This window comes from Tursiops truncatus, chromosome 4, assembly GCF_011762595.2.
Source record: "Tursiops truncatus isolate mTurTru1 chromosome 4, mTurTru1.mat.Y, whole genome shotgun sequence".
NCBI lineage: Eukaryota > Metazoa > Chordata > Mammalia > Artiodactyla > Delphinidae > Tursiops > Tursiops truncatus.
In genome coordinates this window covers 140376962-140401323 of record NC_047037.1, presented here as the reverse complement: position 1 = coordinate 140401323, position 24362 = coordinate 140376962, and the positions used below count along the sequence as shown (strand labels likewise).

The following is a 24362-nucleotide window of genomic DNA, read 5'->3' as shown; positions in this document are numbered from 1 at the left end:
TCTCTTGTAATAGTCTTTATTTTAAAGTCTATTTTGTCTGATATGAGAATTGCTACTCCAGCTTTCTTGTGATTTCCATTTGCGTGGAATATCTTTTCCCATCCCTTCACTTGCAGTCTGTATGTGTCCCTAGGTCTGAAGAGGGTCTCTTGTAGACAGCATATATACGGGTCTTGTTTTTGTATCCATTCAGCCAGTCTGTGTCTTTTGGTTGGAGCATTTAATCCATTTACATTTAAGGTAGTTATCAATATGTATGTCCCTATTACCATTTTCTCAATTGTTTTGGGGTTGTTTTTGTAGATCTTTTCCTTCTCCTGTGTTTCCTGCCTAGAGAAGTTCCTTTAGCGTTTGTTGTAAAGCTGGTTTGGTGGTGCTGAATGCTCTTAACTTTTGCTTGTCTGTAAATGTTTTAATTTCTTCATCAAATCTGAAAGAGATTCTTGCTGGGTAGAGAAATCTTGGTTGGAGGTTTTTCCCTTTCATCACTTTAAATATGTCCTGCCACTCCCTTCTGGCTTGCAGAGTTTCTGCTGAAAGATCAGCTGTTAACCTTATGGGGATTCCCTTGTATGTTATTTGTTGCTTTTCCCCTGCTGCTTTTAATATTTTTTCTTTGTATTTAATTTTTGATAGTTTCATTAGTATGTGTCTTGGTTTGTTTCTCGTTGGATTTATCCTGTATGGTACTCCCTGTGCTTCCTGGACTGGATTGACTATTTCCTTTCCCATGTTAAGGAAGTTTTCAACTATAATCTCTTCAAATATTTTCTCAGACATTTCTTTTTGTTGTCTTCTTCTGGGACACCTGTAATTCAAATGTTGGTGTGATTAATATTGTCCCAGAGGTCTCTGAGACTGTCCTCAATTCTTTTCATTCTTTTTTCTTTATTCTGCTCTGGGGTAGTTATTTCCACTGTTTTATCTTCCAGGTCACTTATCCATTCTTCTGCATCAGTTGTTCTGCTATTGATTCCTTCCAGAGAATTTTTAATTTCATTTATTGTGCTGTTCATCATTATTTGTTAGCTTTTTAGTTCTTCGAGGTCCTTGTTAAACGTTTCTTGTATTTTCTCCAATCTGTTTCCAAGATTTTGGATTATCTTTACTGTCATTACTCTGAATTCTTTTTCAGGTAGACTGCCTAGTTCCTCTTCATTTGTTTGGTCTGGTGGGTTTTTACCTTGCTCCTTCATCTGCTGTGTGTTTCTCTGTCTTCTTATTTTGCTTAATTTACTGTGTTTGGGGTCTCCTTTTCTCAGGCTGCAGGTTTGTAGTTCCCATTGTTTATTGGTGGGTAAGGTTGGTTCAGTGGCTTGTGTAGGCTTCCTGGTGGAGGGGTCTGGTGCCTGTGTTCTGGTGGATGAGTCTGGATCTTGTCTTTCTGGTGGGCAGGGCTGCGGCCGGTGGTGTGTTTTGGGGTGTCTGTGAACTTAGTATGATTTTAGGCAGCCTCTCTGCTATTGGGTGGGGTTGTGTTCCTGTCTTGCTGGTTGTTTGGCATGGGGCGTCCAGCACTGGAGTTTGCTGGCCGTTGGGTGGAGCTGGGTCTTAGTGTTGAGATGGAGATCTCTGGAGAGCTCTTGCTGATTGATATGACATGGGGCTGGGAGGTCTCTGGTGGTCCAATGTCCTGAACTCGGCTCTCCCACCTCAGAGTCTCAGGCCTGACACCGGACCGGAGCACCAGACCCTGTCAGCCACATGGCTCAGAAGAAAAGAGAGAAAAAAAGAAAGAAAAATAATAATAAAATAAAATAATTAAAATTTAAAAATTATTAAAATAAAAAAATTATAAAGTAATTTAAAAAAAAGAAGACAGTAACGAAACCAATAAACAAATCTGCCAATGATAACAAGAGCTAAAAACTATACTAAGATAAACATAAAAATCAGAAACAAGTCGGTCGCAGACAGCAAACCCCAAGTCTACAGTTGCTCCCAAAGTCCACTGCCTCAATTTTGGGTTGATTTGTTGTCTAGTCAGGTATTCCACAGATGGAGGTACCTCAGGTCACTTGTGGGGATTTAATCCGCGGCTCCTGAGGCTGCACAGAGATTTGCCTCCTGTTCTTTGTTTGCACAGCTCCCGGGGCTCAGCTTTGGATTTGGCCCCGCCTCTGCGTGTAGGTTGACCTCAGGCATCTGTTCCCACCCAGACAGGACAGGGTTCAAGCAGTGGCAGATTAGGGGACTCTGGCTCACTCAGGCCGGGGGCGGCGGGGCAGGGGGGTGGGTGGCGGGGAGGGAGGGGTACGGTAGTTATAATTGGAATGCGGGGCAAGCCTGCAACAGCAGAGGCCGTGGTGACTTTGCAACCGCCTGAATTTCACCGGCTTTCCGCCAGTATTCTTTTATTCTTCCAGGGTCCCGTTCAGGTCCTACATGGATTGAGTTGCTGCTTTGCGTTTGTCTCCTGCAGGCTGTAACAGTTTCCCAGTGTTCCCTTGTTTCTTTGTGACCTTGACAACTCTGAGGACTCTTGATTGTTATCTTGCCAAATATCCCTCAGTTTGGTGTTTTCACACAAGTGGACTGCAGTTATACAAACCACGGAAGCGATGCGCCCCTTTCAGCGTGCTGCGTCACGGGGTGCGTGATGTCAGTGTGGCGTACCACTGGGGAGAAGCAGTGGCCTTCATTCGTTGGTTAAGGTGATTTCCGCCTGTTTCTCTTCTTACATCTTAGGTCTCCTCTTATCCTTTCCTGCTATAGTTACCACATAACTTGGGGAGATACTTTGAGGTTGTACAAATCCTGTCACCCCTCATGCTTTCACTCACTGATGTTGGCATCCATCTGTGTATCTAGTCTGCAGCCCTTGGCTTCCGTGGAGTTTGCCTAATGATGATTTTCTGTTTCCCTCTCTCCTTCTGCATTTATTCATTGGAATCCTACTGCAGGAAAGAGCTGCCACTTCTCCTCCATCTATATATGTAATTGATTATTTACATCAGCATGGACTCACGGGTATTTATTTTATTCCATGGATTATAATTCAGTACCATCACTATTTATTTTGTTGCTTAAACTGTCCTTGTTTTGGCCATTAGAAGCTCTTTTGTGTTCTTCCATCTATATATATATATATATACACACACACATAGCTTTTTTCTTTTCTTAGCCTCTCATTTCTTGACGGTTCCACAAGGTGTCTGCTCTGAGCTCGTCTTGTATTTTCCTCTTCTCTGGCCCTGGATTCAGCCACTTTTCTAAGCAGCTCTGATTCCTTTTCCTGGAGAAGTGTTTAGAAAACAAGATCTGGGCATCAGGTGTGCTCATTACCGCTGGGGTCTCATTGCTTCTAGACCCTCTTAGTGGACAGACCTAGGAAATGTATATGTGGACGCTAACACATTCATGTGCACACAGCTCTCTGTCTGCATCTTCAAAACCACGACTATACCTATATCCTGGATTCCAGGTCAACGGCACAGAGTTCATTTTCATCTTCCCCTTTCCTTATCTCGAACTTCTTCCTCCAGAAGTGAGGTATCTGGGACTTACTCTCTGTAGCATACTTATTTGGCCAATTCTAGTTTACACATAACTTACTTTCTGAATTGCTGACCTGTACCCCCATGAGAAACACATTTACTGACTAGATTCTAGCATTTATGTGCAGCCAGGATACTGTTTTCTTCAGTTTCTCAGGTTAGATCTGTTCCCCACCCCTTTGCGTGGTCGTGTTCTTTACTTGTAGTGGAGTGAGGTTTGCCTTCTATCTGGGTTTCCTCCCATATCCAGATTTTTCAAAAATCCATCTTTCGCCAGTGATTTGGCATGCCACCTTTGTCACATACCGTGTCCACACGTGTTGGGGTCTATTCTGGACATCCTGTTCCAGCCCTACTAGTCGTCTGTGTGTTCACGCTTTGAATCACAGAGGTTCTAGAGTGCGTCTTAACGTCAAGGAGAGCTAGTCTCTTGTTTTTGCTTTCTCGGTGTTTTCCTGGCAATTCCTGCCTGTTGCTTTTCCTGTGGATGTAAAATCCTGCTCTAGTCTGAGTGGGGTTGAGTCCGGAACAGGGCTGCCTTCCCAAGGACAGGGTGCAGAGATGTGGGAGTTTGTGGTTATGCCGCATGCACGCCAGGCTTCCTGAAACTCAAGGATCAAGCAGAAAGGGAAGGGGAACCTCTGGGTCCTTATTTTAATTTCATAATGTATTTCCTTCGTGAGACTGCCCCTTGACATTAACTTCCCTAGCAAAATATTTCCAGGGTTTTCATTCAGAAGCTGTCATACCTAAGAGGGCATAGATGGCATCTCCTGACGGGCAGGGGCAGGAGGTGGCATCGGGGCTGCTTAAGGCAACGCGGTGTCTTCAGGCTGGTGCAGAAGGTGCGTCGTCTCACACGCAGTCCCGGCGGCTGTAGCGACTCCCGCAAGGGGTCAGCTCCCTGCCTGGTGCCAGGCTCTGTGCTGGGCGCTGCGCTTTCAGCCACGCAGCTTGGCACACAGGGCGATGTCATCCCCAAGCCCCTGGCCAGCAGGTCACACCAAAACAAGCTCCAGCCGTGGAGAATGTCAGCAGAGCAGCCCCCAAAGCACGACTTCATCACGCTTGAGAAGATTTAATAGATTTAATTCTTCCCTGATGATTTTTAGGGGGTGAGATCAGTGTTGCTAAGACAGGGTGAGGTTAGAAGCATGTCAGTGACAATGTTCTGTGCCCTGTAGGTTTACCCTGGATCACTGGGAATTCTTAAGACACAGCCCCGTGATGACTTCATTCTTGTTCCTCTGCACTGCACTTGCCAGCAGAGCTTTGGTGCCTTTTTGTACCATTTTAATTCCCTACCCTTGATCTGACCTTGTAGTTGGAACCAGCACGTCACAGCTGAGAGTCTCAGAAATCGATGAGATACGGAGGGAAGTTGTGGGTCTGAATCTCTTTTTTAACCAGTCGATCGGAGCTCACTTGACGATGATGTACTTTCTGGAACATGTCAGGAAAAGAGTTTAAGAAGAGTTTCGTTCCGGGGTCGTATTGTAGGCGTAAGTGTTCAGCTTCTCAAGAGAACTTATTTTTAAAAGGCCAAGACTTGCTTGGCAATCCAAGCCTGGTTTGTTCTTTTATAAAACATCAATCTTGTTGCCTTGTGGTCATATTCATTACTTGCACGTCTTGCACTTGGAGATTTTAATTGCAAGAACCAAAATGGACATAGGGCGACAAGCCACAGAGGACTTTTCTGGAAGCTTACGGGGATGCACAGAGCCGAGGGTGGGGTTGAACCAGGAGACCCTGGAGGGCAGGAGCCTGGCAGCTCTGGAGGAACCCGATCCTTGGGCATGGCCACCGGCCCAAGTTCATTTCCAGCCAAGGAATCCCAAACTCCAGGGAGAAGCAGCCACAGCCTCCCACTGCGCTCCCCCCACCCCGGGTTCCCCCTCACGTGCTGTTTGGGCAGTGGGAGAGGAGAAGGGGGCCGCCCTCAGTAGAGTGCCAGCGCCCACGTGGAACAGGGAGAGGTGATTCTCTGAAACCGGAGAGAGTGCTTTCCCAGAAGAAGGGCAGCACAGCCCTTGAACCTGCTGTGCCTGGCCAGGTGCTGTGCTTGTACTCCAGACCCACCGTCCACCCCAGGAGCCTGGGCTTCTCCCCTTACACCATAAACACGAACTCTCAAAATATCCTTTGCCGACTTTATTGCAACATCTTTGGGTTCGTCCCTGCGCTCCTTACTGATTTCGGCCCGTTGCTGCTACTTAGAGGCATGGATTGAACCAAAGGAAGTCAGACCACATGTTCTGGGGTCTGCCGAGCTTTGCGGCAAGTACGTCATTGCCTTTAGAAAGTAGCCACCCTGCCTGGCACTGCACCCATTTCCTCACTGTGCTTTTCTGTTCCAGGGCCCGCCACTCCTCTGCTTCCAGGAGGACCCGCTGCAGCAGCCCCTGGAGCTGGCCATGGGACAAGTGTCCAGCGTGACCCAGTCAGCCCAGGAGAAGGTGAGCCGGGCACCGTCACCTGCCTTGGGCCTTTCCTCACCGAGGAAGCGAATTTAAAGTGGGGCTGGAGGGCTTCCCTGGTGGTGCAGTGGTTGAGGGTCCGCCTGCCGATGCAGGGGACGCGGGTTCGAGCCCCGGTCCGGGAAGATCCCACATGCCGCGGAGCGGCTGGGCCCGTGAGCCATGGCCGCTGAGCCTGCGTGTCCGGAGCCTGTGCTCCGCAACGGGAGAGGCCACAGCAGTGAGAGGCCCGCGTACCGCAAAAAGATAAATAAATAAAAATAAAGTGGGGTTGGATAACTGAGTCACGTTGCTGTGCAGCAGAGATTGACACAGCATTGTAAATCAGCTAGACTTCAACTTAAAAAAGAAAAAAAGCTGGCGTGGGGGAATTTATTCTGTCTTAGAATTATTGAAAACGCCAGACACCTTACATCAAAAAAATAAATCTGACCCATCAACTGGATGACTAGATAAATAAAATACGGCCTCTCCACGTGATGGAGTGTTATTTGGCCTCCTAAAGGAACGCAGCTCTGACACGTGTTCCCACGTGGAGGAGCCTCGAAGACACTCCACTAAGTGAGAGAAGCCAGACATGAAAGGACACATAAGATTCCACTTATATGAAATATTCAGAATAGATAAAGCAGTAGAGACAGAAAGTAGATTAGTGGTGTCCAGGGGCTGGGGCCGGGTAATGCTTGTGGGGACGTGAACATTGACTGCTCAGGTGAACGGGGACAGGGTTTTGGGGGTGACGAAAATGTTCTAAACTGGTGATATTTGTACAATGCTGTGAAATATATTTAAAAACCATTTAATTGTATAGTTTAAATGGGTGAATTATCTCTCTCTCTATATATATATATAGTTATATAAATAATATGTGAATAATTTCCGTAACACGATATATAGATTTGAGTCATTTAGATATTATATAGAGTTTATTTTATAGCTGCTAAGAGCTCACATGCTGAAGTTACTTATTAGACTGGTCAAATACCATAAATAATTGTAAGTTCTTTTTTTTTTTTTAACAAAAGGTATCTGTAGAAGTGCTGAGAAACTCTTAGGTACAAGGCTTACCCTTGTATCTCTGTATATTTTATTATCAAATTAAATGCATATCATTTAGCAGACAGCAAGGAGGGGACACCTGGGTGGCCCCCGGGCCCAGAAGGATCTCCCATCCAGCCCCCTGGAACCCCACCTCTTGTGTATGTCCCCCCTGGCTCAGCTACAGCGTTGTTGGGGCATTTCAAACGTGTATTGTTCTGTGCGCACAATTTCAGAAGAACTTTCTCCTTATAGAACGTGACAGTTGGGAGGTTCATCCAGGTTGATTTGTGTTGCTCTAGTTCATTAGCTGGAACTACAGTTCAGGATTCTGGGTGGACCAGGGCTGCTTTTTCCACCTTCCACTGATGGATAATTAGGTAGTTTTCTCTTTTTCTCAAGTACAGCAGAGCTGCCGTGGACTGTCTCCTGAGTCCTCAGGCACAAGAACGGGAGTATCTCCAGGGCGGGAGTGGCATTCCTAGGTTTTAGGTACGCACGCTTCAGCTCCACCATGGATTCCAGAATTGGTCGCCCAGGGGCTGGCCCAGCTACCTCTGCCGAGGCAGCGCAGGGAAGCTCTCTTTCCCCACCCTTGGCCGATACGGGGTCACAGAGCTCCATACCCCCTGCAACAAGCGTGGAGAAGTCTCTGGAAGATATTGGGAGGAAACTGGTGGCCACAAGGCAGGATGCTGACACCGGCACGGCCCGTGACAGCTGGAAGGGGCCTTGCGAGCAGATGCTCCAGTGCCTAAGTTTCAAAGGCTGGGGGACTGAGGGAAAGATTGCTGCTGGCCTCACCTACCCAAGGCCCCTGCTTGGGAAGTGTCCCTGTGCAGTGAGTGCCCTGTTATTACAAATAGACCCCAGGTCCCTTTGTGGTGCACAGTTTCTGTTTGCTGATTTCTGACACTGTCAGCGTTAAGAGAGGGACAGATCTCAGGGGCTGGCCTGGAGGTGCCAGGAGGGAGCAGAGATTGGAAATGGCAATAGACTATTTTTAAAGGTCTTGATATATAGTGCCGGAAAAGCATCCTTTGGAAAGTGGACAGTTAAACTGTGTTTGTTTTAATACCATTACAGAAATTGCACATACCCGTCAAAAAGTTAAAAACAATATATAGAAGTGCGTAAGCTTTGTTTTAAGTCTGCCCCCTTCCTCTCTGCTCTCAGCCTTCCTTCCTCTGCTCCCCCCGGATAGGACCATGGACGGCTGTCCACGCTATCTTCTAGGAAGCTTTTTACCCAGTAAACTACTGGGAAAGTGTACACGATCTTGTGTTCTTTTACAAGTTTCTTCGTAGTTCTTGACTCCTGTGTTTTTTTGACCAGGGACCGATTTTGTGGAAGACAACTTTTCCACGGATGGGGGTGGGAAGCAGTGGAGGAGAGATGGTTCAGGCAGGAATGTGAGCGATGGGGAATGGCAGATGAAGCTTCGCTCGCTCGCCCACCACTCATCTCCTGCTGTGGGTTCCTGTTAGGCCACGGACCGGCCCCGGGGTTGGGGACCCCTGCGTTAAGCGAAGGACAGGCGTTGTGCCAGGAGCTCGTGCTCTAGGGCTGCCTGTCGGCAGGACACTGATGACGGTGTCTTCCTCCTGTTAGGATCTAAACACCTGCCATGGGTTCCAAACTTAGGTTGAATCCTGTGCCAGCAACGTCACGTGCTCTCTCTGCTCTGTGTAATTCTTGAGAAGGGAAGAACCGTAGCAGAGTCTGAGGACTCCGAAGGTGTCCAAGGAATGCAGACAGGAGATTCAATGACATCCCCCTCCCCTTTCCACGCTCCCTCCGGAGTGTCAGGGTCTGTGTTTCTCATCCCTCTGACTCAGTCCTGACAAGGGACGTGTGGATGACGTTTGAGGTAACGAAGGGAATGACTCTGGGGTCTGGTGTCTAGTCACGTCTTCGATCAAGTCGATGAGGATGGGCTTCTGGTCTCCCTCTGTGAGCATCTTCCCAGCTTGGGTTTGGTCTTGAGTCTCCCGGCACGACCCTCGCAGAACAGAACCGGGTCTCCCCTGCCTTCCAGTTGCCATATGCTCAGACTTTTTCCTGCAGCCCCCAAAGACCCCCGTGTGCCAGAGCAGCTCCCTTTGCAAGTACCTGGCTCCTCGGCAAGCCCCCCGCCCCCCGTCCTGCACAGAGAGTGGGGTCTTGCATAGCTTAGAGCATCTGAGTCACCCTGCAGGACCCGTGGGAGACGCACAGTCCACACCCTGCAGCTGTGGCTGAACTGGGGGCTTCTGAGCAGTTTACTCATGACTCTTCTGACACCAACTGTGTGCGATTTTTCTTGCACGCAACGAGCAGTCCTCCAGTTCTCAGGACGCCAACAGGGTGTCCTACAATTCAACTCGATTCTGGCACTAAGTACCCACACAGCACAGACCCTACAGGTTAAGGGCTCAGCCCAAGACTGCCCCTCCCTTGAGACGCCAACCCCAAGTCTGGGCCTCCTGTACCCACCAACTGGCTATAAAGCGGCAGGTTCCCACAGCCCCTTCCAAATGCTTGATCGTTTGCTAGAACAGCTCACAGAACTCGGGAAAGCACTTTACTTACTATTATCAGTGTCTAATAAAGGACGTGGCTCAGGAACGGCCAAATGGCAGGTACCTGGGACAGGGAAGGGAGAAGGGGTGGGGAGCTTCCACACTCTCCACGTGTGCCGCCCTCCCAGGACCAGAAGCTCTCCGAACCCCATTGTTTAGGGGTTTTCTGGAGGTTCCATTACGGAGGCATGGCTGATTAAATCACAGGCATGGGTGTGTCCCCTCTCTAGTTGCCATCCCCTCCCCTGAAGTCCAGGTGGCAAAGCTGCTACCCTCTAACCACGCATTGGTCTTTCTGGCCCCCAGTCTCCATCCTGATGTTATCTAGCTCCCCCCCACCCCGCCCCGCAACCACCAGTCATCTCCTTAGTATACAAAAGACATTCGAGATTCCTCGGGCTTTAGGAGCTGTGTGCCAGGAACTGAGGACAAAGACGAGATATTTATCCCAAGAGGCAAGCCGTGCCGGGGCAGGGGCATTTTTCCGAAGGAGTTCTCCCCGTGCAGGGCAGGACGCCCATGCTCGTGTGGACGGGCATCCTTTCAGGTGGCGACTGGAGGCACCCCTGGGTCTCCAGGGCTCATGGTCTGCAGACACACGCTCAGCTTAGCCGGGTGGCAGACCCAGCAAGGGCTCGGTACCAAGAGGCATTCTCGGTGGGACACTTCTTGCGGAGGAGAGCATTGCCCTTCACCTTCTCTCCGGGGCTCTCTGTGTCCTCCCTTCCAGTCTCAACACGCCCCCAGTCCATTTCTCTCTCCCAGACTGTAATTGCGCTCTTACACGAGAGTGTAAGCTATGTTCTCTTTCCTCATGTCCTAGGAGAGGTTTGCTCCAGAACGTTTGACCCAGAAGGAGCAGACTCAATTTTTCAAGTGGCCTGAGAGCAGCTCTTCCTTCTTGGGTGCAGCCGTAACCCCTCTAGGGCAAATGCATGGGTTCGGAAGCTTTGTGAAGGCGTGAGGTCTACAAGGGCAGCGTGGGAGCTCTCCAAACGTGAATCAGGGTTAGGAGTGTTGTGCTGGGACAGGCACTCGCTGCAAAGGCCACACATGTACTTAGCAAGCGTGGCGAGTGTCCCTGTGAACAGGATGTATATGTGGACGGCTTGCCAGGCAAAGCAGGGGTCGCCTGCTGCTGGGGGACGGCAGTGACGCTGGCCTTCTCGGTGTGAGGCCCTCACTGAGCCACAGGCTTTGTGTCTGTAGAGGATGAATCCCTCCCTGGCCCCGGCCTGTGCAGCACCTGCAGGGCCCCTGCCACGTGGTAGCTCTGATGCCGTCGGGCAATAAGGGCCGTGTCCATCCTCATTAGTGCCCACAGCTCTTCTCTGCCCAAGGAAGCATTGTGCCCATTGTACGGAGGAGGAAACTGAGGCCAAGAGAGGCTGGGGCACTCGGGCAAGGGAACTAAGAGCTGCTGAATAACAGAGGCTGGAACGGAACCCGAGTCGGCCTCCAGAAACCAGCCCCAGCCGCCATACACCATGAACAGCCCTGTTCCTATTATTCTTTACATGTTTATCATTATCATTTCACTTAAGCTCCCACCCAGCCCCACCAGGAAAGAGACGGCGAAAATGGGAAAAAAGGAACTGAAAGGCACTAACCAACCCTTGCTTCTGTAAAACCATAGCAACAAACAGACCTCGGGCAACTGCATGGAATTTCCCCCGGAATCTCATTCCACAGTGTCTGTCGGGGAACCCCACAGCCGCCACTGGGATGAATCGTATATTGTGAGCACATGGGTTTTTTCTACCTAAGGCTGTTACACATTCATATACTAAAATATACCCTGGGAGCTTCTGGGCACCCCTGTGCTCTTTGCAGACCTTGGTGGACCCCTTACTTTGCAAGGGTAGAGCACGCAAAGTTGTAGTTGCAAATAGGAAATTTGGTTGACTCTTGTTTGACTTTGCATGTCTTGAAATTCCAGGTACCCCATTAGCCTGGTATTTATGCCAAAATACTAACCGGTTGTGAAATTGTTTTGAAGCCAGGTCTTTCCAAGGGCAGGTGCAAAATTTCTCATTGGAGGCCCCGCCCTTTGAGATGTGAATGGGAGCAGTGTCTCTGGGAGGGCCACCTGTTTGTTTGGATAAAGGCATGTGGAAATCCGGGCTGAGTCAGCCCTCAGGTACTTGGCCTGGTGAAGACCAGGTAAAAGGACCCTCGGGTAAGCTGGGCTTTTGTTTGTGAGTTGGAACACATCAAGCAGCAGCGGCATTACGTGGAGGTGTGACCAAGTGTCTTCCTTTTAAAGGAAGTGTCCCGTATATGTCTTTTAATGCATAGAGTCCACGGAGGAGAACAGCACATTCTTGGATTCTTAGGCCAAGGAATGCTCCCATTAAACCACATGATGTAGTAACAGTACCTTCTGGTCGCGTACTATTACGGAAAAGCCTCGTTGTCCTTTTTAAAGTATCCCAACAAGAGAAGGGATGGAGGGTGTAGTTGGGGGTGGGGTATCAGAGCCCGTGTGGTCCAAGGCACACCCCTCGAGGGGACGAAATAGAGCATCTACCCAGCCTTCCTTGGGGTTGGCTGCCATCTTGTTTCCAGCATTTTTCACCTGGGTCCACTGGGAGAGTCCTTCTAGAAATACACCTTCACTCAGGTATTGTGAACAAGCGGGCAAGTAGGGTTAACTTTATAGATGTTCTGAGAATAGTCAGCTCTGACGCAGTTTACTTTTTAAATTGAGTCTGTTCCAGAGTAGAAGTAATATTTTCTATCAGGCTCGTGCCATCGTAAAGAATACTTACAGGGCCAAGACTGGGTTGCAGAGTTGGGCGAGAAATCTGACTGGGAACTCTGAAGGGTTAGCGAAGGGTCTTTACTTCCATTTTTATTTTGGAGTTCTTTCCCACACGATGTCACAGAGCGTGATTGAAGTGAAATATATTGGGTGACATAAACCTTTTAGGTCCTTTTTCTCAGCTGTATTCCTGATTCTTTTGCAGACAAAAGTAATTAAACTATTTCCAGTTCTCTAGAGTGTTCTCAGAGGAGGAGCTGAGGCAATCGTACAAGAGGCTTAATTGAAAAGGAAAGTGGAAAAGTGTGGTGACATTGACGGATATCTGAGGACGTTCTTGTTGGCAGGCAATAGCAAAACCTGGGACTACCTAGGCCTGGAATTCTTTAGGCCCCTGTCTAAACAAAGGAATATAGTTTGAAGATAAGACCGATTTGCATAGGTATGTGACTGAGTTTAAGGTCTGGAGGCTAGAGAGAAAAAAAAACCTTGACTGATGGCCTCCCTGCTGTTATAACGAAATGTGCCCACTTTCACCGGCTGCCTCCCCTCTTGACCCTTGGGGGTGTACCAGGGACCCTGACCCTTCACCTGTCAGTGCAGCTGCTCCTTGGGCTAAAGACTTGCACCTTTGAAACCCTCCCCATGTGGAGCCCACCCCCCATGAAAGGCTCTTGTATGTAGAGAGGAGGGAGGAAGGGGATTTATCTGAATACACGGTTCAGCCTTCTGTTGTGTGATTTTTTTTTTTTTTTTTTTTGCGGTACGCGGTCCTCTCACTGCTGTGGCCCCTCCCGTTGCGGAGCACAGGCTCCGGATGCGCAGGCTCAGCGGCCATGGCTCACGGGCCCAGCCGCTCGGCGGCATGTGGGATCTTCCCGGACCAGGGCACGAACCCGCGTCCCCTGCATCGGCAGGCGGACTCTCACCCACTGCGCCGCCAGGGAAGCCCTTTTTTTTCTTTTTTTTTTTGTGGTACGCGGGCCTCTCGCTGCTGTGGCCTCTCCCGTTGCGGAGCACAGGCTCCGGACGCGCAGGCTCAGCGGCCATGGCTCACGGGCCCAGCCGCTCGGCGGCATGTGGGATCTTCCCGGACCAGGGCACGAACCCGCGTCCCCTGCATCGGCAGGCGGACTCCCAACCACTGCGCCGCCAGGGAAGCCCCTGTTGTGTGACTTTTGAAATGGTTTGTGTAATCGAGGATCTCTTTGCTTTGCTTTGGGAAAAGAATCTCAAGGATAAAGCGGGTGGATTTGTGGCTGGCTGCTCTCAAGGGAGCTCGCTTCTGTGCGTCCAGATCTTGGCTTTGTGGAGTCCTGCTTCAGGGCCTCCACCACGGAAGCTAGATATTGCTTCAGTTTAACTTGAAAAATCCAGTACCGATATCAGACTGCTTCGGGGGGAGGCCCACACAGGAAAGGTCTGGCAGCCGTATTTAAACAGCCCTGTATCGTTGGGTTGCTCCAAGGAGCTGACCTGTAAACTTCAGAAGGGAGCCCATGAACACGACTGTGTTGGGGCAGGGAGACTCTAGGGTCAAGACCAGGGTCTCTACCCGCTCGTCCATATGTAGGTAGACGTCAACCCTGGACGCTCTGGCACTAGCCGGCAGGGTCTGCTTGACCTGGCGTCAGGTGACTCTGCCTTCTGCTGTTCCAAGAGGGGACCCCTTGGGGGTGCGGACGGCCTCGCCGCTGTTTGCCTGGGTGAGAGAATTTAATCCCCGTTGTGGATGACACCTTAATGCACTAAAAGAAGATTACTTATTTTTAAAGCCTGCTTTCCATTTTGTTCTCATCCATTTGGCAAATGGGACATTATTACTCTCAGAGAGGCAGGGGCAGAGCCTGGCCCTGGACACGGATTTGGCCTAATGGTCATATCCCTCCAGACCCCTAGGAACACTGGTGGCATTTTGTTTGGCCATATCAAAACTGATCAGGTTGTTGATGTGATTAGTTTTTCCAGCTGAATATACTAAAGAGAGGCCAAGCAATGGTCGGTCTATATGACAGGTGTTATTTAGAGGGTCAGAAAGCCATAGGGCCAGGGAAGACCCTCCAGGGGGGTCTCTGTGAAAGGGCGTTCAGACCCTTCGATGTCCCATTTTTAGTGACTCCACTTACTTTGCTGATGTGACTTGAATGGTAATTGTGACCTTTGGAGGCTTGCATTCTAGAAGTTTTAAAGTCTTTTAAAATCTTTGTTGGACTATTTGTTTATTTGCTTTTAACCAGGTGCTTGGGCTATCTGTGTATCGGGAATGGAGCAGTGGGGTAGCTTTTTGTAGAACTGGGTACAAACGGAAACCAAACTCTTTCTTGAGTCAGGGTGCTAAGGAAGCTGTCAGTGTTCTCGGTAACATTCTAATTCGCTTAGTGTAGAAGTTTCCAAAGAAGAAGTCAACCAGTCACCGTCTGGTTTTTAATTTTAAGCAGTGAGACAAAGAACAGAGAGTCGTGTCACTTGTGTGTATAACTCATCCGGCATCAAAATCCATTCCTTCTGGGACGTCCCTGGCGGTCCAGGGGTTAAGACTCCGCGCTCCCAATGCAGGGGGCCCAGGTTCTATCTCTGGTCGGGGAACTAAGATCCCGCATGCCACGTGGCTCGGCCAAAAACAAGTTCCTTCTAGAAGGGTTGTTTATAGAGCATTTATTTTTAAAACGAATACATGACATTTCTTATACAAACATTTTTTTGTGCCACCCTTCGATGAGCTCTGGAGATGCAATAACATGATGAAGACGTAGAACTAACCCACATAAATCAGTCCTCTGAGAGGGACTTGACAAGAACGGATGAAAATAAGGGTGGTGCGGTTTTCTGCCAGTATTTGGAAAAGGCAAGATTTCCTTTTTCTAACCCTGCTCTGTCAAGAGCATTTATAGTGGACACTGGAAATGGGCCCCTGCAGGCGGCCTGGTATGGTACAGCTCAGGTTCTTGTTGGAGGGGCGGTGGGCCCCGAGCGGAGTGGGTTAGCCAGGGATCAGCAGGGGGACATGTTTTTAGTCTGAACTTTGTGAAATAGCAGTTATCCTGACAAAGTAAATGTTTTGACAGTCTTCCTACTTGGTATTTTAGGTTCTAAATCCACCAGAGAATTAAAAGAATTTTTCCTTCCTTCCCAAGTGACACCATCCAATATGGGGTCAGCAGTTCCCTGGGGAACGTGGAATCCATCCCGCCGTACCCTCAGCCTCTGTCTGCCAACCCGGCTTTGGCCGGACGCACGGGCCGCCTACTGGACCCCCTCCACCCTCTCCCACTGCCCTTGCTCCCTCTGCCTTTGCACACCTGGCACCTGGCCTTCTGGTCCTCCCACGCTGGGCTTGCTTGGCATCTTTGCCAGGAGGGTGGCCGACCCCTCGTTCTGGAAGGTCTGCTCCAGTAGGGGGACTCTGTGACAGAAACGCGGTACTTCTCTGTGCGGTAGCAGCGTTCACACTCATCCCTCTAAAATGCTTTGAGATTTATGTCAGGAATATGGTCAGGTTTATTCCTGATGTAATTATTTTGTCTCATAGGTCTTTAAATGAGCTCATTTTACAACTTTTTTTTTTTTTTTTTTTTTGCGGTACGCGGTCCTCTCACTGCTGTGGCCTCTCCCGTTGCGGAGCACAGGCTCCGGACGCGCAGGCTCAGCGGCCATGGCTCACGGGCCCAGCCGCTCCGCGGCATGTGGGATCCTCCCGGACCGGGGCACGAACCCGTGTCCCGTGCATCGGCAGGCGGACTCTCAACCACTGCGCCACCAGGGAAGCCCTGAGCTCATTTTATAATTCTATTTTTGTTAAGGCTATATCATTTTGTAACTGTTTAATATTTCATTCGTTCTTTGAATTATCCCTGCATCTTTGAAAACCACAATAGGTTAAAATTTATTAACATAGAAACAATTTCTTGCGTTCTGGGTACGTTTTTAATTTTTTCCTTGTAACATCCATAAGAAGTTTTCTTTTTAAGGCCCATTTTTAGTGAGAGACGGTGGCTAATGGCGTTCACTCCATGTGAATGTGGAACTGTCCGGGCAAGTTAAAATCGGCTGCGTGGAGAAATAGAGTGAAGCCATGTTTAAAGAAAAAGATCTTTATGAGTGGAAAGATCCTAACTAGCTTTGGGCAAGCCAGAGTTAGCTTCCAGGAATCCACCAGGAAGAAGAGATCTGAAATACTGTTTCTAGTTTTCAAATGACTGCATAGTAGAAAAGGTGTGAATCTGGGTATTCATCCATATTTGAAACTCTGAATTCTTGTCCTTGCTGATTTATAGAGTCCAGATTATTTTGTACAGTGAAATGAAGATGGGTAAGGTGCAAGCTCTCCTCTCTCTTGTGTAAAGTTCCGTTGTTTTATGGCCCCTTCTCTAGGTGGTGTTTTGTCATGTCGTGGGCGAGACCATCCAGTTCCTGGTCAGCGTGGGGCTACCCTCGTCCGAGGACACGGGGCGCCCGCTCTACAGTGTGCGGCTCTCCCCGCTTCATCTACAGGTAAAGTTGGGGAGACTGAGCGAGTCCTAGGAAAACAGTTCTCATAAACCTGCAGGGTGAGAGGGTGCAATCAGACGTGCATGCTCCTGTTTTCATTAATTACTGTTCATTTCATAAGTTTCGAACTGTCACCTTCCATATTGTCTCTGTAGGAAATAAAGTGTGTGTGAAATAGGTGTATGTATACACACACACACACATATATACACACATAGATATATACACACACACATATATATACACGCACACATATGTACACGTATATATAACGAATTCAGAGTCTCCCAACCATCAAGTACGGGAGATATGATATTTTTCAAGGCGCTGAAGCATATCAAGGGTGTGTCGACTGTTAGATTAAGGAAAATGTCATCTGACAGAAGGCAGGTGGTTCTATTTCAGGATCAAGTACTAGACCTCAGAAGTCTCCTGCAGCTTGGAAAACAGCTTGGGGCTGGACTTGGCATTCCTCCTTTTAGTGTTCGAAAAAGTCAGCTTTAAAAGACCCTTATTATTTTTATATGTTAAAGGATGAGTACTACCATTGTTTTTTGGATAATAGACATTATAATAATTATATTAGACTTACATAATTATAACTTGTATGATTGATACATTTATATATTGTATCTGTAACATTAATAATTATACATAAAGCAATTATAAATAGAGACATATGTAATAATTATAATAGACCTATTAATGAAACTTACGGATGCCTAAACCATCAGATAGCTGTGCATGTCGCACACACAGGAGCAGGAGTTCACGGAAGCTCTTGTGTAGCCGGTGTGTAAAAATTGTGAATTTCTGAGTCTGCGTCGGGGGTCTCTGCTGATGCAGGCCGTTCCCTCTCCTCTGTCCTTGTGCTTGACTGCTAATTTGGGGGACAAGCGCAAATCATTCAGGGTTCTCAACCACAGGGGAAGATTATATTCCATTTGCTTTGCTTAAAAGACATGGTTTGAAACAACCAGAGCAAGCACAAAAATTTCTAGCTCTCTAAATGGCTTTTCTCTGAAACCCAGCCTCCCCAGCCCTACCCTGGTAACATGCCCTTTCCGAGAGTCGAAGAGGTTAAGTTGACCTCGTGGACTTGTCAGACGTTAAAGCCCTGCTGCTCCCCCCACTTAGTTTTTTGGACAATGTGATCAGAAGATTATTTTAAAGTCTGGGACACACGTACCCAGCATGACACACGTTTCAGGATGGGGTGAGTCCAGCAAGGACCACAAACATTCACTGAGGAAACATAGTTTCTGAGATACTGTTTATGTGCCCTCTTCGGCAGCTCAGATACAGGTAACACAATTGTATCTTTGATCTCTTACCATAGTTTAAAAGCAGCCTGTGGATTACCTCTCAGAGCAGGGGCAGCTGCTAGAGGTTGGTGAATTATTAATGCTCATGGCAGGAGGCATCCCGTCCTCCGCTGTTCTTCAGATAAAAGATGCATAGAGACGAGCGGCTAACCCCTCTCCCCGACCTGGTGGGAGCGACTCGGGGACTGTGGCAATGAAATTAAAGTGCACTTTTTTTTTTTTTTTTTTTGCGGTACGCGGGCCTCTCACTGTTGTGGCCTCTCCCGTTGCGGAGCACAGGCTCCGGACGCGCAGACTCAGCGGCCATGGCTCACGGGCCTAGCCGCTCCGCGGCATGTGGTATCTTCCCGGACCGGGGCACGAACCCGTGTCCCCTGCATCGGCAGGCGGACTCCCAACCACTGCGCCACCAGGGAAGCCCTAAAGTGCACTTTTGCGAGAGTCACCCAGAATTATAGGGCAAGGGAAGCATCATTTCTCTTACCTCATGCTAGTTGCTAGTGTGAGGGAGAGTTCTGAGTACTAAGAAAACAAGTCTAAAGCCATTCTCTCCTTCCCTTTCCCTGGGTGGTGGGGCAGAGGCGTGCAGGTGGGAAGGGTCAAATTTTGGCTTTCGAATGAGTCTCCAGCTGAAGGAGGAGGATGGCGTATTAGTTTGCTCTAGCTGCTCAAACAAGTCACCATAATCTTAGCTGAAAACAGCACACGTTTATCATGTCACCATTCTGGAGGTCTGATGTCCAACACAGGCTAAAATCCTGGTGTTGGTGGGCTGCCTTCCTTTCTGGAAGCTCTTGGGGGAGAATCTGTCTCCTTGCTCACCCGTCATCAGCAGGATTCCGCTGCTTATGGTTGCAGGACTGCGGGTCGAATTCCTTGCTGGCTGTCAGCTAAGGGCAAGGTCCCAGGTTCGAGAGGCAACCTCATTCCTGGGTTCCTGGCATCCTTCTCTGTCTTCCAGTCACGTCTCCCTGGCATGCTCGTGTGTCTTCCTCTTCCACTTTTAAGGGCCCCTATGCTTCCCCAGGGATCACTGGGTTAATGCAGGGTTGTCACCACACCCCAAGGTCCTTACCCTAATCACACCTGTAGAGTCCCTTTTGCCATGTGAGGTAATATATCCAGAGGTTCCGAGGATTGGGGTGAGGACATCTTTGGGGGGGCAGGCGTTATTCTCCCACAACAGATGGGTAGGGCCGGAAGGGGCATCGGGAGAGATCAGAGTCCAAGTGGAGGTTGTGTAGTGGCCCCGGCAAGAGAGGATAAGAATGCTGACGGCTCAGTACACAAGCCTCGGGGGCTGTGTCAGCATGTGGGGCTGGACAAGGCGTCCAGCTCCCTTCTCTTTGTCCCCCCGGCTCCATTATGCCTTGGTGGTGCTCGCAGAAGAGAGCTGCAAGGCAGAGGGCTGGTCATCGAGAGGCTGCAGGGTTTCCATGGCACCTGGCCTTTAGCCCCGACCCTGACGTTCCTCTCCAAGTGACAGGCTGGGGCAGAGGAAGGCGCCGGGGAGGGCGGGGTGGGCTACACAACAGGGAAAGGGAGGTCAGGGGATTTGGGACCCTCCTTTCCATTTTGAAAGCACACCGTCTGCCAAGGAGGTGATAAATAACAGTCTAAGAAAACAAATGAACACACAGACACATTTTGAGGCTCCAGTGAAGAGAGCAGTCCTCCAATAATCTTTTTTTTTCTTCTTTAATAGCTGGAGCTCCACATGAAGGAGAAGAGAGAAGACATTCAGGTCAAGTGGTCCTTCATCAGCGCGCCAGAGATGGCCATTACGGTCCAGCCCAAAGCGCCGGGGGAGGTCAGTCCGTGAGTGTTTGTGATTCCTGCCTTGTGTACGCGCAAACATCGCACGTTATGACCACCTGCCCTGGGAGACGGGGCCTCTGATTAATGCGTGTCTGATGTGTGATCCCGGGGAATGCACAGGGCAGTGATGGGGCAGCGTTGGTGGGCGGGGTGGGGGGTAGGGGAGGTGGGGAGGGCCTTCCGTGGACTTAATGCCAGCTCTCACCTGGGCTGCACCTGCAATCACCTGGCAGCTTTTAAAAATCCTGAAGCCTGCCCTGTCCCCCAGGCAGGTTTAATTGGACCGGGGATTTTTTAAAGCGCTTGTGTGCAGTGGTTGAAAACCACAGCAGTGATGGAACCTAGGTTTTCCTCACCGCTCTATCGCACCTGACCCTCAGATGCTTCCTTCACTGTGAGGGCGCTCGACTCACCTACAGCTCAGCCTGAGTCCAAAGCCTGGCTTCCAAGGCCACCACCTCCTTTCTCCCCACAGCTTTTGCATAGCTGTGTCTCAAGTCTGAAGGTGATCTCCCCGCTTCCTGTGGTCCTGGGGGTGTGAGGAAGTGAATTTGGGAGAAGGAGGGGCCTGCCGAGTCACATGGGTGCTGTCACTTTCAGTTGCTGGAAAGATCGTGGAAAATTTAATAATTTGTCCATAAATAGTATAACTGTTTGAGCCTTGATGTAGGTGTAGGCAGTTTGTTTTTAAGACTAAGAAGTTTGACTTGTAATTCTTTTCCCTTGCATACGTCAGAAGTGGAATTGTTGGCCTGACCGTTTAGTTGTACAAAGTTCGCGTGTTAAGTGTTTCCCTAGTCACTGCTTTATTTTCTCTTTCTCCTTCCCGCCCACGTTTGCATCTGCTTTCCCCCACCTGGCACTGCTTTTTCAGGCCTACAGTACACACAGAACGGTTCTGTGAACGGCTCCCCTGCCACCTCTGACATCAGACTTCCTAAGTTCAAGATTGCTCTGCTGGTCTTCATAGCAGAGTGTATCCCGCCGAGGGGGTACTGAGTTCTGTGTTCAAAAACTACTCACATTAAGTGTTTTCCTCTGTGTGGTTATGTTACCAACCGGATGTGAGTTCATGTAAGCAGATGTCAGCATTTGCTTCTGTTAGTACCGTTTCAGGTTTTGTCCCCCATCGTTGTTGATTTACATAGTTTTTGAACGTGCAGAATATTAACATAGTTCAAAAGTCAAAATTACATGAACTGTTGTTCATGAACTCCACCCCATCCATGCCCTGCTCTCTGCTCGCTTGTTTCTTTCGTTTTCGTTTACCCATCCTAGGTTTCTTTTTGCAAAACGGACCTTATTCCCCCATTCTCACCCACTCAGTGGCATGCTGTGTGCACTCTTCACACCTTGCTCCCCACAAGGCCCTGTACGTTTCTCTGCCAACCATGGGCTCCCCATATTAACGAGAAGCGTGACTTTCCCAATGAAGTAATCCTGTGGGATTAAACAGCCCCTTGGAGCTGGGTCCTGTGGGCTTAGTAACCCCTTGGAGCTGGGTCCTGTGGACTTAGTAACCCCTTGGACCCCTGGTGGTTGAGATGGCATGGGGGCAGGGGGACAGCTATAAAGGAAGGTCGCCAAGTCAGCTGCTCTGTGGATCTAAAATGTGATGGTCTCTGAGCACCCCAGAACCCATCTTTCCCCCTTGGTTTCCTCCTCTGTCAAGTGAGGAGAAATGTGCGGGTTAAAAAAGATAGAAATAGATAAACCAAGTGCAGTACATCCATAAATGGACTATTATTCAGTCGTTAAAAAGATTGGAGTACTAATATGTGCTAGATTAGGAATGAACCTTGAAAACATTGTGCTCAGTAACAGAAGCCAGACATAAATGACCATGTCACATGATCCCATTTCTATGAAATACCCAGAATACACAAATCCACGAAGACGCAAAGCAGATTAGTGGCTGTCAGGGGCTGTCGTGGGGAGGATTGGGGAGTGACTGCTAATGAGTAAAGGGTTTACTTTGGAGGTGATGGAAATATTTTGGAACTAGATAGAGGTGATAGTTTTACAACACCGTGTATGTACGTACTAAACACCACTGAAATGCATACCTTAAAATGGTTACATTTATGTTATGTGAATTCACCTCAGTTTAAAAATAAGGGTATCAAGAACCTATTGCAATAAGAGAAAGATGATGGCGGAGCGGTTCTCAGTGCAGACCCTGGGGCCTTCGTGCCTGGGCTTAACTCTCAGCTCTGCCACTTATGAGCTGCGAGACCCCACACACGCTAATTAATTTCTCTGTGCCTCAGTTTCCTCATCTGTAAAATGGGAACGATGATTTTCAACGTGGTTGTGGGGATTAAACTAGTTAATATGTGTAAGTGTGTAGCATCGGGCCTGACACATCCTAAGAGTGACGTAAGTGTGAGCCATTTTGATTATTAGTAGTTTAGAGATCCTGGCAGAGAGTAGATTTTCAGTAAATGGCAGATTTGGCCTAAGTTTGCTGTAACAAGGCCTGGCCAGCTGGTTGTCCTTGGGACACCACAGACCAATTTCTGAAATCACTTCCAGCCCCGCAAGTTGGAAGATTTTTCAATAGGTCTGTGGTCCTGGTGGAAATCAAGTCCTGCCAGCGTCCATCCCCCTGCGCAGGGGGTGCTGGAGCCCCACAGTGGGGACATTTATGCCAGAAGTGACGAGGGACACAGAGGGCCCTGGAGCCGTCAATGGCAGAGCCAGAATCGTGGCCAGGGTGGCCGAGCACCGGCACCCACCACACTGCCGCCGCTCTCCTGAAACCACGGAACGATGGCGTGGATGGCAGCAGGGCTGGCAGGGCTCGACATTTTCTTTTAGCAGGTGTCCAGCCAGATCCAGTTTTTAAGCGTTCAAAACAAAAGCTATTATATTTAAATAAGGCTTTTAACTGAGATTTTAAAAAATAGATCCTCCTTGCTTAAAAATTGAGAGATAAGATATGCAGAAAAGTGCATATATTGTAAGTGCGCAGCTGATTGAAGCTTCCACACACTGACCATTCATGAGTGCCCAGCGCCCAGCACCACAAACAGAGCAGGGTCAGCTCCCCAGAAAACCCCCTCTGCCCGCTTCCACTCACTACCTGCAGCCCCTACAAAGGGTAACCATGCTCCTGACTTCTAACAGGTATGACTTATCTATGCTTGCAGCTAATAATTACCTCAAACCCAGCAGCGTGAAACAACACACATTTACCTCATAGTATCTGTCAGTCAGTCCAGGCTTAACTGGGTCCCCTGCTCGGGGTCTCATGGGCTGTCATCATGGTCTGGGCTGACTGTCCTTCCTAGAGCTCGGGATCCTCTTCCAGTCTCCTATGGTTGTTGGCAAAACTCGGTTCCTTGTGGTTGTAGGACTGAGGTCCTCAGTTCCTTGATGGCTGTGGGCTGGGGCTGCTCTCAGCTCCTTGAAGCCCTGCAGTTCTGTGCCATGTGGCCCCCCTCACACGTGGAAGCTGACTTCTTCAAGGTTAGGAGGAGAATCTCTTGCTCTGGTTTGCTAAGAGGGAGCTGTATATAACATAACCTTTGGCCATCACATCCCTTTGCCGTATTCCGTTGGCTGGAAGCAAGTCACGGGCGCCACCTGCCCTCCAGGCGAGGGGATGATGCAGAACATGACTCGTTGAGGGTCATCTTAGGATTCTGCCCACAAACAGCATTAGCTTAGTTTTGCTTGTTTTGGTACTTTAAATAAAGGAGTCATGCAGTACTGTGTATGTGTTTTTCCGTGTTTGGTTTCTTTCACTTAACATTATGTCTGTGAGATTCATCTGTGTCTTTGTGTGTGCCTGTAACATTGTTTGTGCTCATCGCCCTGTGGTATTCCATTGTGTGACTGCACAGAACTTGTGTATCTGTTCAGGTATTGATGGATACTTAGGTAGTTTCCATTTTGGGGTCATTATGCATAGTGGTGCTCTGAACATTCTAGGACACATGAGCGCGTTTCTGTTGGGTATTAATTATTGTAGCCTTATAGAGCTTGACACCTGGTGATGCAAGTCATCCTGCTGTGTTATTCTTCTACAAGCTTGTCTTCATTTTTATTGAGCCTTTCCATTTACTTGAATACCATTTATTTTTTTTTCTTCTTATTTATTTTGATGTGGGCCATTTTTAAAGTCTTTATTGAATTTGTTACATGATTGCTTCTGCTTTTACGTTTTGGTGTTTTGTTTTGGGTTTTTTTTGGCCACAAAGCATGTGGGATCTTAGCTCCCCAACCAGGGATTGAACCCGCAACCCCTGCATTGGAAGGTGACGTTGTAACCAGCGGACCACCAGGGAAGTCCCTTGACTACCTTTTAATAAAAAATTAAAAAAAAAATCAAACATCAGGCAAGAAAGAAAAAACATGTGCCTGTATGTTTACAGGAAAGGACTGAA

At 48.7% G+C, this 24362-nt stretch overlaps 1 protein-coding gene across 3 annotated transcripts in view; it reads left to right on the top strand.

The window, feature by feature from the left end:
- Nucleotides 1–24362, top strand: part of C2CD2 (C2 calcium dependent domain containing 2) — a 63012-nt gene that overhangs the window by 10137 nt on the left and 28513 nt on the right. For all 3 annotated transcript variants that reach the window (XM_033856110.2, XM_033856112.2, XM_033856113.2), the window contains exons 2-4: nt 5858–5956; nt 16712–16831; nt 19859–19963. In XM_033856110.2, coding sequence (XP_033712001.1) covers nt 5858–5956; nt 16712–16831; nt 19859–19963 — 324 coding nt within the window. The remainder of the gene's footprint in view (nt 1–5857; nt 5957–16711; nt 16832–19858; nt 19964–24362) is intronic.